General features: G+C 39.9%; 1 protein-coding gene across 1 annotated transcript in view; it reads right to left on the bottom strand.

Annotated features, from left to right (window-relative positions):
* The window catches only part of LOC122810691 (myoferlin-like), a 1,883,765-nt gene that overhangs the window by 1,245,554 nt on the left and 620,219 nt on the right, over nt 1-17,992 (bottom strand). Inside the window, 1 exon segment of the mRNA XM_044082260.1 lies at nt 12,024-12,066. Within this exon segment, the coding sequence (XP_043938195.1) occupies nt 12,024-12,066 (43 nt within the window).

The following is a 17,992-nucleotide window of genomic DNA, read 5'->3' as shown; positions in this document are numbered from 1 at the left end:
ATAGAAGGCTTTTATTAAATGAAACTAGAATAAAACGAGCGCTTTCACATACTCCAAGTATGCTTCATCAGGTTATAACAAGATGTTAAAACACCTTGGCTTATATACAAATTCAAATGCTGGCTGTTAGTTCAATTAACTTCATTATTTAATTAAATAATTAATCATGCTACTTAACTTTGAAAGAGACAGAGCATTGATTCTAACTTCTGTTTTTAAAACAGTCTCATAAGCTATAAAAAACAACAAAAATAACAGATTCTTATGGGAATAATTTCTAAAAACATACTATACTAAATGAAATGCCATAGCTACATAAGAAGAGTTATAATGAGAAAAATATGTGTTGTATTATGTTTAAAAAGAATAACATAAACAACATATAACAAAATAATGAATAAATAAATGAATACAATGGATTCTATAGATCAACATCTCATGAACCATGTCTTGATAGACAAAATGGAATCACTACTTACTATAAAAAAATATAATATATATATTATATATAGAATATATATATGTTATATAATATACACAATATATACACAGATATACTATATCAAACTATGTTACAATAATTAAAATATTTATGTATGAATTAATCAAAAAATTATTATAAATAATACTTAATAAACTATAACTAATAACTAATGGACTCCAAATATTTAATCCATTAACATTGATCAGCAACAAATTATTATTATCAAAAATTATATCAAATAATGATTTAATATTATTTAATATATTCATTATTTCTCCATGACTCATTATTATCTACGTGCTTCTAATATAGGTTTAATACTAATAGCAGTGTTAAGTCCAGGTTCTATATGTGCCCGCAACCTGAAAATCCATTCTAACTCAATTTTTTCTAAAAAGTTCATGTTATCACCACCTCTCATGGTTGGTTTTATTATTTGTAAAACCCTAAAATTAAAACTATGGCCATGATATATACTAATGTGCTTGGCTAGAGCATTAGTTAGAGTCATTTTTCTAATTTCATATACATGGTTGTATATACGGTCTCTCAACCTCCTAGAGGTTAACCCTACATAATATGCTTGGCATTTGGTACAAGTAGCCAGGTAGATCAAGCTAGTGGTGTTACATGTAGCATATAGAGTAGATCTATGTGTATAGTTCAAAGTAGGTACTGTGAATTCTTTCTCTGTTGTAATTAACTTACACATATTACATTTCTTACATGGCCATGTTCCCGTCAAAACCCTAATATCTCTATTATTCAGAGACCTACTGACCTTCTTATCAATACACAGCCGCCGCTTCAGGTTCTTACTATTTCTATACCTAAAGTGTGGTGTTGAACCTGTTAATTTTCTCAAATCGATATCTATTGTGAAAATATCCCAATTTTTCTTTATAATCTCTACAATGTTACAATTATCATTTGTATACCTGGTAGTGAAGGGTACCATATTCATTTTACTATTGGAAAAACGTTGTAGACCCTTATTAGATGCCCACCTAGCACTATAGTCTCTATTGTTATATACAGCTTCTACAACGTCAGAATGATATCTATCACTGGGGCCTTCAATAAGGCTTGATGGATAACCTCTATCAGAGAATAGTTTATTTAAGATGTTAAGCTGTTTATTTCTTTCAGATATCTCGGCACATAGCCTGGTGATCCTATTTTTCTGATTTTTCACTATGTTGGGAAAAATAAATCGAGGATGCATGCTATTATATTGTAAAATGGCATTTTTCCAACAAGATTTTCTAAACAATTTAGTAGTAAGAGAGTTTTCACCAACCTTCAAGATAGAAATATCTAGAAAGTCAATTTTTGTCGGTGAATAATTTAAAGTAAACCTTAGAAAATCTGTAGTTGTTTCTAGATAGATAACTAAATCCTCTAGTGCAGACTGCTCTCCCTTCCACAAAATAAGAACATCATCAACAAAATGTCTATATAATATGATGTCCTTCATATGCTCACTATTAAACAAGTGCTTAGATTCCCAATAGTACATTACAAGGTTCGCATATGAATTTGCGCATGGGGTACCCATAGCTACACCCCATGTTTGTATGTAAAGATTATCTTGGAATAAGAAAACATTATTATCTAGGACCAAATCCAATAAAGTACATATTAATAATTGTGTGTCCTTATGTAGGGATTTATCTTCAAGTAGTATCTCTCTTACTGCCTCTACACCATAGTCATTAGGTATACTTGGTGGGGGTCTGAGCCCCTGAAACAGAAGCTGAAGAAGAAGGAGATGAACCCTTCAACACTAACTTGTTATGTCTATTGCCTAGGGCCCTAGAGTTAAACCCTGTACATATTTGGCAATGGGTATCTATATGGTCTGCTCCTAAGTAAAAAATTTACTCCCTGTGGGCATCAGAGTTGGGTATGTTATGCCCACAGAAAGTGCACTTTTTAAAAGCTGTTGGCTTATCAGCCATGTTAAAAGGAGGAAGACAAAAGGATTTTTTTTTTTTACAAAGGGAAAAACACAAATAGGAAATTACCAAAAAACAGTAATTAAATAACTACCCTGAAAGCCGGGTAAGAGAAAGAAGGGATTACCAACAATGCTAAACAAGAGATACCCGATAGAAAATGGGTAGAAAGCAAGTTGGAAAAGAAAAGCAAGTAAACGGAGGATAGGGTTATAAAAAAAACAGAAACAAATAGCGATAGAGAAGAGTTCTACTCACGAAAAACGTGTATAAAACAAACCCAAAGTTCAAGAGAGCATGATCCATGTCTGAACCATAAGAGCAGCAAATGAGATCTGAGGAGATGCAGGAGTCAGAGGTATTTTGAATAAGGAGATGAGCTCCAAAGTCAGATCCAAGAGCCTGGAAGAAATGTAGCTGAACTGGACCCGAGATTGGATCTAAAACCCATTCATTAAGGAATGAATGAAAATGACATCAGAGCCAACCTTTTCTCTGGATGGGGAGGAGGAATTTTAAACTTTTTCATGCTTAAAGCTATTATAATTATAATGTTAGGCCTTCTTCATTTCATGGTAAAAACGTGCACTTTAAAAACATTAGAATCCAGAAGGAATGTCAGTTTGCAGAAGTAAAAAACTGAATCATTACCACTGACCATAGAACAACAGAAGATGCAAATAAAGAATTAAAGATTTTAGTAAAATATATGATAACCTATACAAGGGATTAGAGGAATGTGAAACTGCACATAGTAGAGATTGTATTACTAAAAATTATCTACAGTATTCAGATTGTATTTTTGTTCCATCAAGATGTAGGTATGTTTTCATTACAAAAAAGACTATGGGCCAGATTCAATAAAGCCTATATTAAGTGTACATGATATGTATTCAAGAACATCCCTACCACTTTTTTTTTTTTGCTTTCTAGTCACGCAGAAAGATTACACTAAGTGTACATGTAGTATATACTTTGCGGTAACCTTTATGAATCTCTGTCAATATTTAAAGCTCAGAGAAAATCAGTAGGAAAACTAAAATTAGGAGGAAGAAGTTGTGAGTTATGCCTGTGTTGTCTGTTCACTCAGAATAATGTACACTTAGTGTAGGAGTTATTCAATATTTTTGAAACAACTGTGTAGAAACAATTCATGTCAGGGGACTGAGAGAAACAGTATGTAAATAGTGTCTCATAGCAAGTGAAAGACTGTCCGTTCATCTAAAAACTTGTACTCATTGCCCAGCCATAGAAAAACATTACGGTTTGGGTGATGTTTTATAGCATCAGATGGACGAATATTAAGGGTGAGGAGTACAGGGAAGAGAAAATATTAGTGTATGCATTTTATTTCTAATATGTTTTCATAACAAGATGGATTCTTGAACCTTCATCAGAATGCATCCATTAGCAGCTTGTGATACAGGACTACTTTGCTGCAGCCCCCTCACTTGTCAAAACTAAGTTTAAATATTTTTACACACTAGTAGCACTGCGAACTGCAAACTAGTGTGCAATGTGGAAGATGCGATTATTTGCAGAACTCAGAGCAGCGCACAGGCATGCTCAAGTTCCGCTTTAAAAAAAAAGACAAAGAAAAACTTTTAGTTATGTACTCACCATAACTTCAGATGTTTGGGATCCATCTCGCCTACATTCTGAATGATGGGTTCGGAGCCGATCCCTCGGCTCCGACTCGGCACGCTTATGCCAAAGAGCGAAGTCTCTTATTGGCTGAGCTTACTATATCCCAGGATGCACCACCAACAGTCCCCCAGATCTAGTTTGTCCGCATACATGCACACATGCATACCCTGCTTATATAACATCGCCAGATGAAACAAGATAAAACAGTGGAGCTCAAAACCGTTCTATCTCTTCTGATCTGCAAGGCAGGGGAAGGAGGGTGGGTATCAGGAATGTGGCGAGATGGATCCCAAACATCTGAAGTTATGGTGAGTACATAACTAAAAGATGTTATGTGATCCTATCTCGCCTACATTCTGAATGATGGGACAGCGTCCCTAGCACCTGAATCCTGGGTGGCTCACTGGAAAACACTCCTGAGTACCGTGGAACCAAATGAAGCTCGTCCTTTAGATGCCACATCCAATTTGTAGTGGGAAATGAAAGTGTGGGTTGGACCAGGTAGCCGCACAAATTTCCGAAATAGCGAGCTTAGAATGAAAAGCTATAGAAGTAGCCATAGCTCTGTTAGAATGAGCTTTGATAGATGATGCGAGTAGCTTATTTGAAGAAGAATAGGCCTGAGTTATGCAATCTCTGATCCATTTTGAGATTGTAGCTTTGTGATGGTTTGGCCCAATTTATTATCTGAGAAGGACACAAACAACTGGTCTGACTTACGAAGTTGCTGGGTCCTGTCTAAATAGAAGCGTAATTGCCTGTGAACATCCAATTTATGGAGAGTGTATTCTGCCTCATTAGAGAATTTTGGAAAGAAAACTGGTAGTTCTAGAGATTGTTGAAGACAGAAACTAGAGCAGACCTTTGGGACAAAGGATGGATTAGGCCTAAGAGATACTCTATCTTTGTGAAAATGAGATATGGTGGTTTAATAGACAGGGCTTGAAGCTCTGAGACTCTTCTTGCTGAAGTAATAGCCACTAAGAATGCCGTTTTCCATGACAGATATTTTAATTGCAAGTAGCAGCCGGTTCAAAGGGGAGATGTTAATGCACGAACCACTAAATCAAGATCCCACGGAGGTGCAGGATGAAATACTGGTGGTCTTAACAGACTCGCACCTTTAATGAATGTTTTGCATAGCCTGCTGCTCATCAAAGGAGGATCCGTGGATTCATGGAATTTAGAGATAGCAGCTAGTTGAACTTTAATAGTTGAGACCGAAGATCCCTGATTAAATAGGGATGTTAAGAATTTCAAAACCTCTGGGACAGGAGCAGTGATAGGGTCTAAGCCCTTGAGTTGAGCCCAGATAGCAAACCTCTTCCACTTACTGAGGTACAATTTGTTAGTGGTGGGTTTATGGGCCGAAGACAAAATGTGAACAACTTCCGGGTCTAGTGTGTGGCTCCTGACTAAGGTAGGAAGTGGAGGAGCCAAGCTGTCAATTTCAGAGATTGAAGGGACTGATGCCAATGTCCCGACTGATGGATTAGCAAATCCGGGATCAGGTCTAAGGTCCACGGATCGTCCACCGATGCTTTTTCAGGTAAGGAAACCATATCTGACGAGGCCAGTATGGGGCAATCAGAATCATTGAAGACCTTAGCTGAGAAGCTTTTGAATGACTTTGGGAAGGAGGGATTGGAGGAAAGCATAAAGCAACCCTGTTGGCCAGGGTTGAGCTAGAGCATCCATGGCCGGTACTTCCTGATGTGGAATCAAGGAGAAGAACCTTTGGCACTTGGTGTTTTGTGGAGTCGCAAATAGGTCGCAGCACAAGGCCCCCATCTCTTGAAAACCTGGGCTGCTACTGTGCGGTTTAGAGACCATTCGTGAGGAGAGAGAATTGTCCTGCTTAATTTGTCCGCCAATACATTTGACTTTCCGGGATGTGGGTCGCTACCAAGAAGCGGTTGGTAGCTACAGCCCATTCCCACACTCTCATGGCCTCTCTGCAAAGGGGATACGATCTGGTCCCTCCTTGTTTGTTCAGATACCAAACCACCGACATGTTGTCTGTGTGGATGGCGATGATACCCTGAGGAAGGAACTTGTGTAAGGCCTGTAGGGATAGAAGTACAGCCCTCATCTCCAACACGTTGATGTGGAGAAGAGCTTCATCCCGAAGCCAGGAGCCCTGAACTAGCCTGCCCAGACAATGCCCCCCCCCACCCTATCTGGGAGGCATCTGTCGTCAGGGTAACCGCTCGAGGAGGGAGCACAAAGGGTTTGCCCTGATCTAAGTTGGATGTCTGAAGCCACCAGCGCAGGTCCCTTTTGCATATTTCCGTAATCATGATGTGATGATTGAGGGGGAGATCTTGAAAGGACCATTGAGTTGATAAGAGCCACTGAAGAATCCTCATGTGTAACCTTGCTAGAGGAACTAAAAGTACCGTGGCGGACATTGAGCCTAGAACCTGTAGGACCATCCTGGCTGGGGCTTTGGATCTCGAGATCAGAGCTTGAACTTGGCCCTGTAAGGTTCGGATCCTGTCGGCCGGAAGAAAGACACGCATCAATCTTGAGTCTATCTCTGCTCCTATAAACTTTATGCGCTGAGAGGGCAGCAAGACAGACTTTGACCAATTGAATGTAATCCCCAGGAAACACCCAGGAGATGGTGGCTTTGAGGTTGTCCATAAGTAGATGCCTGGTGGTGGCAGTCAGGAGCCAGTCGTCGAGATAGGGAAACACTTGGAATCCAAGGCTCCTCAGGTGAGCCGTCACTACTGCCAAACACTTGGTGAACACCCTGGGGCTGTGGTGAGACCAAAGGGCAGAGCACAAAATTGGTAATGACTGGCTCCCAGGCTGAAGCGCAGATACCTCCTGGACGCCTGATGTATCGGGTATGTGATAATAGGCCCTTGAGGTCTATGGAGCACATCCAAACATCCTTCTCCAACAACGGAGAATGGATTGCAATGTGACCATTCGAATTTGGATTTCGTGACGGATAGGTTCAGTCTGCTGAGATCCAATATTGGTCTCAGGTCCCTGTCTTTTGGCACTAAAAGAACCTGGAGTAATTTCCTGATCCGATTTGGTCTGTGGGGACCGTTGGATGACTCCTTTTGTAGCAGCTTTGAAGCTTCTGCGGCTGCTATTTCCTTTGACTGGGTGGTGGGTCCGGGATTCTCTTGGATGGAGGGGTGAGTATTTGAATGGGATGGTGTAACCTCCGGCAATTATCCGAAGCACCCATCTGTCCTGAGTGATTGACTCCCAGGCTTTTAGGTGCTTGGCAACGACACCCGACTGGCTCGAGCAGCACAGCCGGGCAATCCCTCATGTCGTGTGGGAGGCTGAAGAGCCACGAAAGGACTCGCGGTCTCCAGAATTGCGGGCCCTCTGCCGCCTCTGGGACGGCGTCTCCCTGAAAAATTTCCCGCCTCTGCCTCTGGACGGGAATCTTCCTGCTGTTGGGAGAAAACTTAGATTTCGGAACCACATTTTCCCCCTCCTTTGGCCTTGGGGTAAGGCCGAAGGGAGTGGAATAACGGCCCCACGGCAGATAACGTTTTCCCTCTTGCTCACAGCGGGTAAGGGTGTCTTTCACCTTGGGTCCAAACAATGAGGACCCGTCAAAGGGAGCGTCGGCGAAGGAAGACTTGAAGGCCTCCGAAACTGACACAAGCGGAGCCAGGCTTGTCTACGTGAGAGCCACGCCTGTGCCTGCCGCTCTACCGCCTCGGCCGCATAGGATATGAGCCTCATGGACGAAGTTAGCAATTGACGTCAGGATAGCCAACTGAGAGCTAACGGACTGGGCTAGCTGCTCAGGTAGGTTACCGAGAGGAGTCTGACAACTCCTTGACCAGATCCCTCTGAAGCCTAGTAAAATGTGCCAAATAATTCAGAGACCTTAAGGTAAAGGCCGCTGAAGTCAGGGTGCGCTTCCGTACCTATCCATACTCCTAGACTCCTTATTAGGAGGATGGATGGACGTTGAAGCCTCAGCCACGCCCTGCTGTGTAGCAGATGCCACCACCATGGCATCTACAGCCACGCCTTTAGTAAGGAACTCCTTCTCGGGGGGAGCAGATAAGAATTTGTTCGGACGAGAAGGGACTGGTTCCACAGTATCCGGGTGTTCCCACGCCCTTCGACAAACTAAATCCAGAAGCTCGTCCAAGGGCGGAGATACCCAGGAGGCGGAGGGCTGAGCCCCAAAGTCCTTGAGGAGCACTGATTCGTCCGCAGAGGGGTTTGGACATCCAGCCGCCTCGTTGTTTGAGGATCTCTAAGATGTCTGCAAAGGAGACATCATCAGAGGACGACTTAGGGGACCCCTCTGCATCATCCATATCCGTGTCCGATGTGATAGACTCGGGGGAGTCCACGTGCTTCCTCTTGCACGATCTCTTCCTTGGGGTTCCTCTGGAGATGACTCGAAAACCCTCAGGAAGAGGGAACCCCAATGGGGGTAACCTCAGGCCTCGGGCTCCGCTGGCCACAGACAGGGGAACTACCAAAGACCCAGTCTCCATGCCCAGGGAAGGTGCTGGTAAAACCGGAGAGATGGTCAAGAGGATTTGGCCAAGGCACTCCTCATGGCTCTGAAAGCCGGACCTCCCGAATCCTGGGAGCGCCCAGTCTCCGGGCCATGATAGTAGACGGAAGTCCCGCAGTCAAGCACCGAGAGGGAGGCTCGGAACCGAAAGCATCGGTCCCAAACATCACCCTCGGGTCCAGCCGAAAAGTCCACAGACCAAACTCGACCCGAGGCTGGGTTGAGTAAGGGTCGGAGCCGACCCTGAGATCTCCACCGGCTCCAAGAGCACCTGCTCCGACGGAGCCAAGCAGTCGGAGGAGGAATAGCAATGGATGGGTCATGGCCGGGCTCCGAAGCCAACTGGGTCGGATGGCCCCGTTCGAAAGTAAGGGGAGGCGGAGCCAAGTGGATACTCCAGTGAAGGAGATCTAGACCTCTTCTCGGAGCCATCGGAGCCGAACCTTCGGTCCCAGTTGGGCCGACAGCTTGTCGACTCCGAGCTGAGTAGAGGTCTCGGCTCCAGGGAGCAAACATGCTTGACTAGGGTATCAGCTCCAGCGGGCCGACACGAGTGCCGAAGCCAGGGTATCGGTGCCGATCGGCGCCGATACAGAAACTTCCAAGGAGGAAGGATCGGCGGGAGCCGATATCGACTCTGGAGGAGTCGGAACCAAGGCCACAGACTTGGACACCACCGAAGTCTGGGTCTTGGGTGGCTTAGAGGGCTTCCCGGAACCGACCTTAGCCGGGGAGCTCTCAGGCTTAAGGAGACCCCTGAGGATCAACTTATTTCTACGCTCCTGCAGGACTCTCTGGCTGAAAGAATGACAAATAGCACAGGAGTCCTGCAGGTGTAGGGGTCCCAGGCAATAAATACAAGAAGTGTGACCGTCTGTCAGAGACATCTTCTGACAGCACGAGTCACACTTCTTAAAATCTGAGACCCTAGTGTCTTTTGACATGACCTAGTAGTACACTAACACACTCAGTCCTTAATTACTCTAATTAAAGCAAAGCACAGACACACCTACACAAAAAAATCCTGACAGGAAAAAGTTGGATGGGAAGGCCTAAGGCCTGACTGACAGAAAAATTATAAAAAGGGGTCGAGGAACTAACGGGAATAGGGTCTAAGTGAATCGTGGAACAACTAACTTTAACAGGGAGTAAAAATTTTTAAAAGTATGGTGGTTGAATCTCTTGAAAATGTAAAGAAAGTTCACTTACCAGGAGCTGGTAAAGAAGGTGACCTCATGAGCGAAGCGGCAAACGAGATCTGGGTAATTACCGCCTTGCATCATGGGATATAGGGCTGCCTCGAGCTGGTAAAAGTGATTCTCGAGCTTAGCAAGTGCCGAGTCGGAGCCGAGGATCGGCTCCAAACCCATCCAGCAAGAATGAAGGCGAGATTGACAACTTAACATTCTGTTTTACTCATGAAAAACGTGTATAAAACAAACCCAAAGTTCAAGACAGCATGATCCATGTCTGAACCATAAGAGCAGCAAATGAGATCTGAGGAGATGCAGGAGTCAGAGGTATTTTGAATAAGGAGATGAGCTCCAAAGTCAGATCCAAGAGCCTGGAAGAAATGTAGCTGAACTGGACCCGAGATTGGATCTAAAACCCATTCATTAAGGAATGAATGAAAATGACATCAGATCCAACCTTTTCTCTGGATGGGGAGGAGGAATTTTAAAGTTTTTCATGCTTAAAGCTATTATAATTATAATGTTAGGCCTTCTTCATTTCATGGTAAAAACGTGCACTTTAAAAACATTAGAATCCAGAAGGAATGTCAGTTTGCACAAGTAAAAAACTGAATCATTACCACTGACCATAGCACAACAGAAGATGCAAATAAAGAATTACAAGATTTTAGTAAAATATATGATAACCTATACAAGGGATTAGAGGAATGTGAAACTACACATAGTAGAGATTGTATTACTAAAAATTATCTACAGTATTCAGACTGTATTTTTGTTCCATCAAGATGTAGGTATGTTTTCATTACAAAAAAGACTATGGGCCAGATTCAATAAAGCCTATACTAAGTGTACATGATATGTATTCAAGAACATCCCTACCACTTTTTTTTTTTGCTTTCTAGTCACGTAGAAAGATTACACTAAGTGTACATGTAGTATATACTTTGTGGTAACCTTTATGAATCTCTGTCAATATTTAAAGCTCAGAGAAAATCAGTAGGAAAACTAAAATTAGGAGGAAGAAGTTGTGAGTTATGCCTGTGTTGTCTGTTCACTCAGAATAGTGTACACTTAGTGTAGGAGCTATTCAATATTTTTTTTAACAACTGTGTAGAAACAATTCATGTCAGGGGACTGAGAGAAACAGTATATGTAAATAGTGTCTCATAGCAAGTGAAAGACTGTCCGTTCATCTAAAAACTTGTACTCATTGCCCAGCCATAGAAAAACATTACGGTTTGGGTGATGTTTTATAGCATCAGATGGACGAATATTAAGGGTGAGGAGTACAGGGAAGAGAAAATATTAGTGTATGCATTTTATTTCTAATATGTTTTCATAACAAGATGGATTCTTGAACCTTCTTCAGTATGCATCCATTAGCAGCTTGTGATACAGGACTACTGTGTTGCAGCCCCCTCACTTGTCAAAACTAAGTTTAAATATTTTTACACACTAGTAGCACTGCGAACTGCAAACTAGTGTGCAATGTGGAAGATGCGATTATTTGCAGAACTCAGAGCAGCGCACATGCATGCTCAAGTTCCACTTTAAAAAAAAAGACAAAGAAAAAAAATACTTTTCTTGTCGTTGGACTGTTTTGAAAACAGTCCGGATTAAGAAGATTGCAGGCATCAATGAGGATGCCCAGAAGTCACTGCAGTAAATTAGAATCTGACTGGACTGTTAAATCAGCAGCCAATTCACTTAATCTGACATGACATGGCTGCTGATTAGTCCTGTTGCTCTCGCACTCTCTTCCCACACTTTAAGTTAACTTAGCAGTTAATTTGAGAGAGAGGGAATGAAAGAGATGGATTGACCATATCGAGATTTGAGAAGAATACAAAACGATTAAAAGCAAAAAGCTATACTACTTAGTGGATAACTGGTAAGTAAAGGATTCCTTGACAAGGAAGATTTTAATCTACTGTGGAAAAAATCATGAGTTCTGAGTGTTTTTTTTTTTTGCAGGGCCAACCAGATACTTTATGCATTTTTTTTCCCGATAGGGTCAACCAGATACTTTTTTTTTTTCTTGGCACAGTCAACCATATAATTTATGTATTTAATTATTATTTCTTGGTAGGATTGACCAGATACTGTTTAAATGGTGCAGGACTACTTGAATAAATTTTGTTTCTAACATCCTAGACCTGGAGTCTGGCAGGGTCAACCAGTTGGTATTAGGTAGTGTATGTGTTTTGGGGGCTGTTGATGACTTTTTTTTAATATAATATCCTGGCAGGGTTAACCAGAAACTAGGGAGGCAATGTGTTTTGAGGACTGTTTTTTTTTTAATATAATACACTGGCATGGTCAACCAGATATGAGTGGTCAATGTGTTTTTGGAGGCTGTTGCTTACTTTCTTTTTTTATATTATATACTATCCTGGCAGGGTTAACCAGATACTAAAGGGACAATGTGTTTTAGGGACTGTTGACTTTTTTTAATATAATACACTGGCATGGTCAACCAGATACTAGTGGTTTATGTGTTTGGGGGCTGTTGATGACTTTCTTTCTTTTTCTTTTGTGTTTAATATACTGGCAGGAGTCAAAGAGATACTAGGTATGCAGTATGTTCTGGGGGGCTGTTTGTGGGTGACATGTTTTTTTCTTTTTTTTAATCTAATATCTATTTGTAGGGTTAGTCAAGATAAATTAGGACTGTTCGTCAATGTTTTGTTGTTGAAACAAACTGCACTCTTGCATAAGTACAGTATGTATGGGTGAACTAAAGTGAGATTACGTACAAGTTCTTGGCTATGTGATGTGAAAGAAATACAATAATGTACCCGTGGTGTTTTATTTTTATTTTAAACATTGTAGGCTCAAAGCAGATTCTCTGGGTGGGCAATGCCTATGTGTGAATGGATGACTGCAATTCTGGCTTGCTTTGCAAGAGTAATGTGTATTTGAGTGAAGTAAGATTGGCCACAAGCAATGAACTCTTAAATATTGTTCATGTGAAAAAGAACATACCTACCTTAATGACAATGTCGAATTTTTTGTTGTTGTTTTTGTTTTTAACCTGTAGTTGGTGTTGTCAGTGGAGATTGGGGTGAATGGAAAAAATGGCCTTGCTGCTTACTGATGTTGTAATTCTACTATGCAAAACCTATAATTCTTTTCTGTCTGTACTTTAAGATGAATGTAAAATAATTAGCAAGCTTACAAGTTATTCTTAATGTATGTTATTTCATATCTGTTCCCGTATACTGAATGTTTCTTTAAAAATGTTTTAATTTGTTGGAGCTTTTCTTCCCAGACATACAATTTTATTTTTTTTTCAACTAAAGCCAGTAGCAGAAACCTGGGTAAACAAAAGTAAAATAAATAAAATTAAATGTGCACTTAGCTGTTACACGTAAGCTGTAACTAATCTTTCTGTCAACAAAATGAAAGTAATGTAGGCATGCAATGCAACTGTTATTATTATTTCTACTTTAATTCTGACAGGTAAAATGCAGCTACTTTAGTTAGGTAATGGAGTTTATATCACGTTATCGAAAGATGAAAATAGCGAACGCTATTTCATTGGCCACAAAACATCTAAACATGAAAATATTGAACATTCAGAACAGCAAATATTTTCCCATGGAAAAAATTCACTGCTCCGAAACACATACACACAACATAAGCACATCAAACAAACAGCAACCACACACACACTTAAATTCCTACATCTAATGCTACACTAAACTAAACATACACTACTATCTACCCACTTACCTTAACCCAAACCCTAACCCTAAGGTCCATCACTATCGCACATTCACCTAACCCGCGCCCTAACCCTAACTCACTTAAACCTCCCTTAACCCTAAAGTCTGTCACTATCGCACACATGCCTAACCTGCGCCTTAACCCTAACTCACTTAACCCTCCCCTAACCCTAACGTACAAATAATCGCACACTTACCTGAACCCAACCCGTAACTTTCCACCACAGCGCTAAGAATAGCGAAGTCACAGAAATAGCCAACCAAATTCTTTCCCGAGGAAAGAATTCTCTGTTCTGCAGCTTCGCTATTCTTAGCGTTCACTGAATAGTCTTCGATATCAGAACATTCAAAGTTTTAATACTTCGATGTTCTGATATAGACCCAGGTAATGGGGGGTGTTTGTGAATTAAATGAGTTGTCTAGGCTTGCTGTTTACTTTTGTAATTGTGGTTTTGCAAGATTAATGTGTATTTGGGTGAAGTCAGCTGTCATGCAATCCTGTGACTACTGTTTCTGTGCAACAGACTAAATTAATATAATCGCTGATATTTTTGTTTTAATCCTGGCAGGCAAAAAGCAGATCATTTAGGTCGGCAACTGATATGATGTCTGTTTGTGGAAGAAATGTTTGGCACTGTAGCTTTGGTGTAATACATCTGACATTGCTTGACTAATGTGTATTTGGGTGAAATAAGACAGAATGTAAACTCTTGACCTTACTTTTCATTTGGCACTGTACAAAATGCAGATTACATCATACAGTACAGTGTATGTTTACCATATCACGTGTAGTCACAATAAGTTTTATCAGTCAAGACCAACCACTTTTTCATTGTTTAGAGGTGTTACAGCAGAACCAAAACACCTCATTAACTCTGAAATGCGCTTTAGTCTCGTATTGGTTGGTAGAATATTCAGCATATGCAATAGTTACTGAGCACTTATTTTGTGTAAATTGGTAAGCATGGTCAGCGTTGATCCCACTGTAACATAGCTCCACCCCTTTCTAGTTGGCCCCACCCATTCAGCTGTCTCCTGCAGCCCCCTTTGATTCGAAGTCACCAGTCACCACTGTATGTATGTGTTGATTTGCTTCTTGTTCAATGTTAGCAAATGCTGACAAAGTAAGAAATGTATAAAGATTTGCTCTGAGTATAAAGTTATATTATGGAATTCAGAACTCAGGCCTAATATGGAAATTCATAAACAATTAGTCAGGAGACCTTTGCAAAATTAATGCTGTACTGTTCATTTTTAATTGGTCAGTGGTTGTTCTATGATTGTTATATTAATTTTGCTTCTAATTAAAGAAAGTTTAAAATATTGAGCATTCAGTAGTTTGAAGAGACCAGACCTTGATTTCCTAGTCTCCCATGTATATGTTTCTCCTTGCAATAAATGAGATGGTTATTCTCTGTTTAACTGTCTTATGTGAAAGTTATTTGGTACCTTAACAAGACATAGAGTCACCATGAAAAAGCGGACTGGTAGCAACAGTATTTTGAATTTCTAAACTTTTACAAAGGTATTTACAAAGGACAAACCTAGGACGGGTCTCCAGGAGTGCTCCTTTTTTAACACCTTTATTGATGTATCATTTGTGACACAGGCAAACTTACATTTACATAAATATAATCAAACCATATTAATAAGATTACATTTACAACATTATACGATATATAACAATATATATGATGTATTAAATTATTCTGTTCCTGCTTTCTCTTAAACTTCATTCCTCCTTCTTTTATATCTGTCACAGTATTCACTTCTTCAAGCATAGTTGGTTTAGATTTTGATTCCCACTTTCCAGTATTTGTTTTTTATGTAGCCGTCAGAATTAAACTTAACAAGCCCTTACTGTGTCTAGACTATTCAGAGCCTGTATCCCAACTCAAAAAAATATTTTCCTTAGTTATACTCATTTGCTTACCCAGCATTACTGACAGAGTACTCTGTAGGCAATTTTTAAAGTCTACTAACTCATTACAGTCCCAAAACATATGTTCCCAGCTATCTAATTCTTTCCTATCATACCTCCAACATTTGCCATCTACCTGATGAAAAATTCTTTGGAGTCTGCTTGGGGTATAAAATTATCTATGCAAACACTTTCAGGCAAAAATCCTAAATTTTCTACACTCTGTTGCATACTTGGGAGCCATGCAAATATCCTCCCATTTTTTTTGTGAATTGCATATCTAATCTCTCTTCACAATTTTCTGACCTCTTCTGATTGATTCCAATAGTTACTGTGCAATATTTACATGCCCTACAAATTATCCTTTTTAACAGCAGCTTCTGTTCTAGATTCAATTAAAAACTTAACCAGTGCAGGTCTTTCATTTAGGATTCCCTATCCCTTTCTTTTTGCTTGTGTTTTATCAGTGCCTGATAGAGAAGGCACTAGCCTGCAATCCAAATGTCTTCTTCTCCTCTTCCCATTCCATTGCTTTTCTGTTCTAATTATTTGTTTTCAATACCTCGGCCCGTTTGCCAGCTTCCTCCAAGTAAATTACATCCCCACTATTCTCTCTACCCCTAATTGCAGTCATCCTATCAGCAGAATCTCCTTTCTCCATTCCTGTGTTGGCTTAGTTCTTAGTATACTTTCTACTACTTTAGGAATATAATATTCTGTATGACTGTTATTCTCCTTAAGGATCTGCACCCAAAATTCCATTATTTCCTTATTTCTTGAATTACTCCCTGCATCATCATCATCACCCCTTTCAACTTTGAACTGTAACTTTCTTCTTGTGTTATAAGACCCTTAAATGTGTAGCTCTGAAATATCCCTTCAAAGCAGCTTATCATAAATCTCCTCGTTCTATTGGGAGGGTCAGTTAAATCCACTAGACTCTTACCCCCCCCCAATAAAATCCAACTCTTTATCAATTACTGTCCACAACTTCTCCTATGGTTGATAAAAATATGCATGACCTCTGTATAAAACTAAAGCGAGTAAAACATTTTTTTACTGTTTGCATCTTGCTATCCATATCCACAGGCAAGATCTTCCAGTCTCTCAGTTTATGTATTATCTTTTACTTAGTCACTTCTCACATATCCATAACTGCCATTACTGAATCTTTTTCAGTCCACACTGCTAAATACTTCATTCTATCATGTTTTCATGCTGGATTAATTCACGTGTGGGCACACAGTTTATAGCTATAGCATTTGTTTTCATTCATTTTACATAAAAAAAAACAGAACTGTCTCAGAGTATTCCATAACTCTGATATGCCTTTTTCTGGTTCCATTAGGTACAACAGCATATCATCTACAACAGTGCCAACTTTTCTTGAACAATGTACCAATTATGCCTTTAAATTTCTGAGTCCTTTATTTTCTTTGCCAGTGGTTCTAAATATAATGCAAATAATGAAGGGAAAAGAGGACACCCCTGCCAGTTCCTTTGTTCAGACAAAACTTATCAGAGAGGAACCCTCCCACATTGATTTTTCCTCTGAACCATTATACATTCTTCTAATTAACCTTATTATTGTATAAGGAAATGCAAATGCTTCTTTTGCCCTACTCATAAAAGCCCAGCTTACTCTGTTGAATGCTTGCTCTGCATCAAGACCTAACAATAACAGTGGCATTTTCTTACATTCTGTTTACCTCTGGATTATTATTGTTCTACTAATGTTGTCAAATTTTTGCCTCCACTCCACAAAACCACACGGGGCCGTATCTAACAATTTTGGCATCACCTTTGTCATTCCAATAGTCAATATAAACATAATCTCTTTATAATCATTGTTTAGAATTGAGACAGATCTATATGATGCTGGATCAGATGAGTCTTTACTGTCTTTAGGTATTATAGCCACCATAGCTTTTTTCTAGGATGGTACTGCCTCCCCTTCTTTTAAAATGCTGTTAAACAAAATCTTCCAGATTTCATTCACTTTCTTCCCTCCTAACATCTAAACTTCCACAAGAATGCCATCTTTTCCAGGATACTTTCATGCAGATTGGTTATACATCATAATTTTTACCTCATCTCATCTTATCTTAACTGTTACCTCTAACCTTAACATATGTAAGTATTCCATAAATATTTCCATTTGTTCTTATACTTGATTTCCCCACTTCCCTGCTTTACAGAAATTTTCATAAAATCTATGAACTATTTCTAATACTTCTACACGATCTCTGTTTATTTTTCTTGTTATTGGTTCCCTAAGTTTGGCAACAATCCTTTCCTCTTTCTGTTGCCCAGGCTGCTGTGCCAAAATGTTTTTGTGTTCTGGAGTTATTATCAAAAAACATTTGCTTGACAGTAATCTTTGTAAACTTGTGCATATTATCCAGGTCTCCCTAATATTCTCTTAAGTACTCTGCAATTTGTGCCTCCTCTTATTCTGTGAGATTCCTCTCTTTTTGCAATACTTTAACCTTTGTCTGTCCCTATAACTAATTCTTATTACTTCTTAACTAGATCTATTTTT

Source organism: Protopterus annectens, chromosome 9.part0 (assembly GCF_019279795.1).
Source record: "Protopterus annectens isolate FY-2018-M chromosome 9.part0, PAN1.0, whole genome shotgun sequence".
NCBI lineage: Eukaryota > Metazoa > Chordata > Ceratodontiformes > Protopteridae > Protopterus > Protopterus annectens.
The sequence above is the reverse complement of the archived record's forward strand: the minus strand, read 5'-3'. Positions and strand labels throughout refer to the sequence as shown.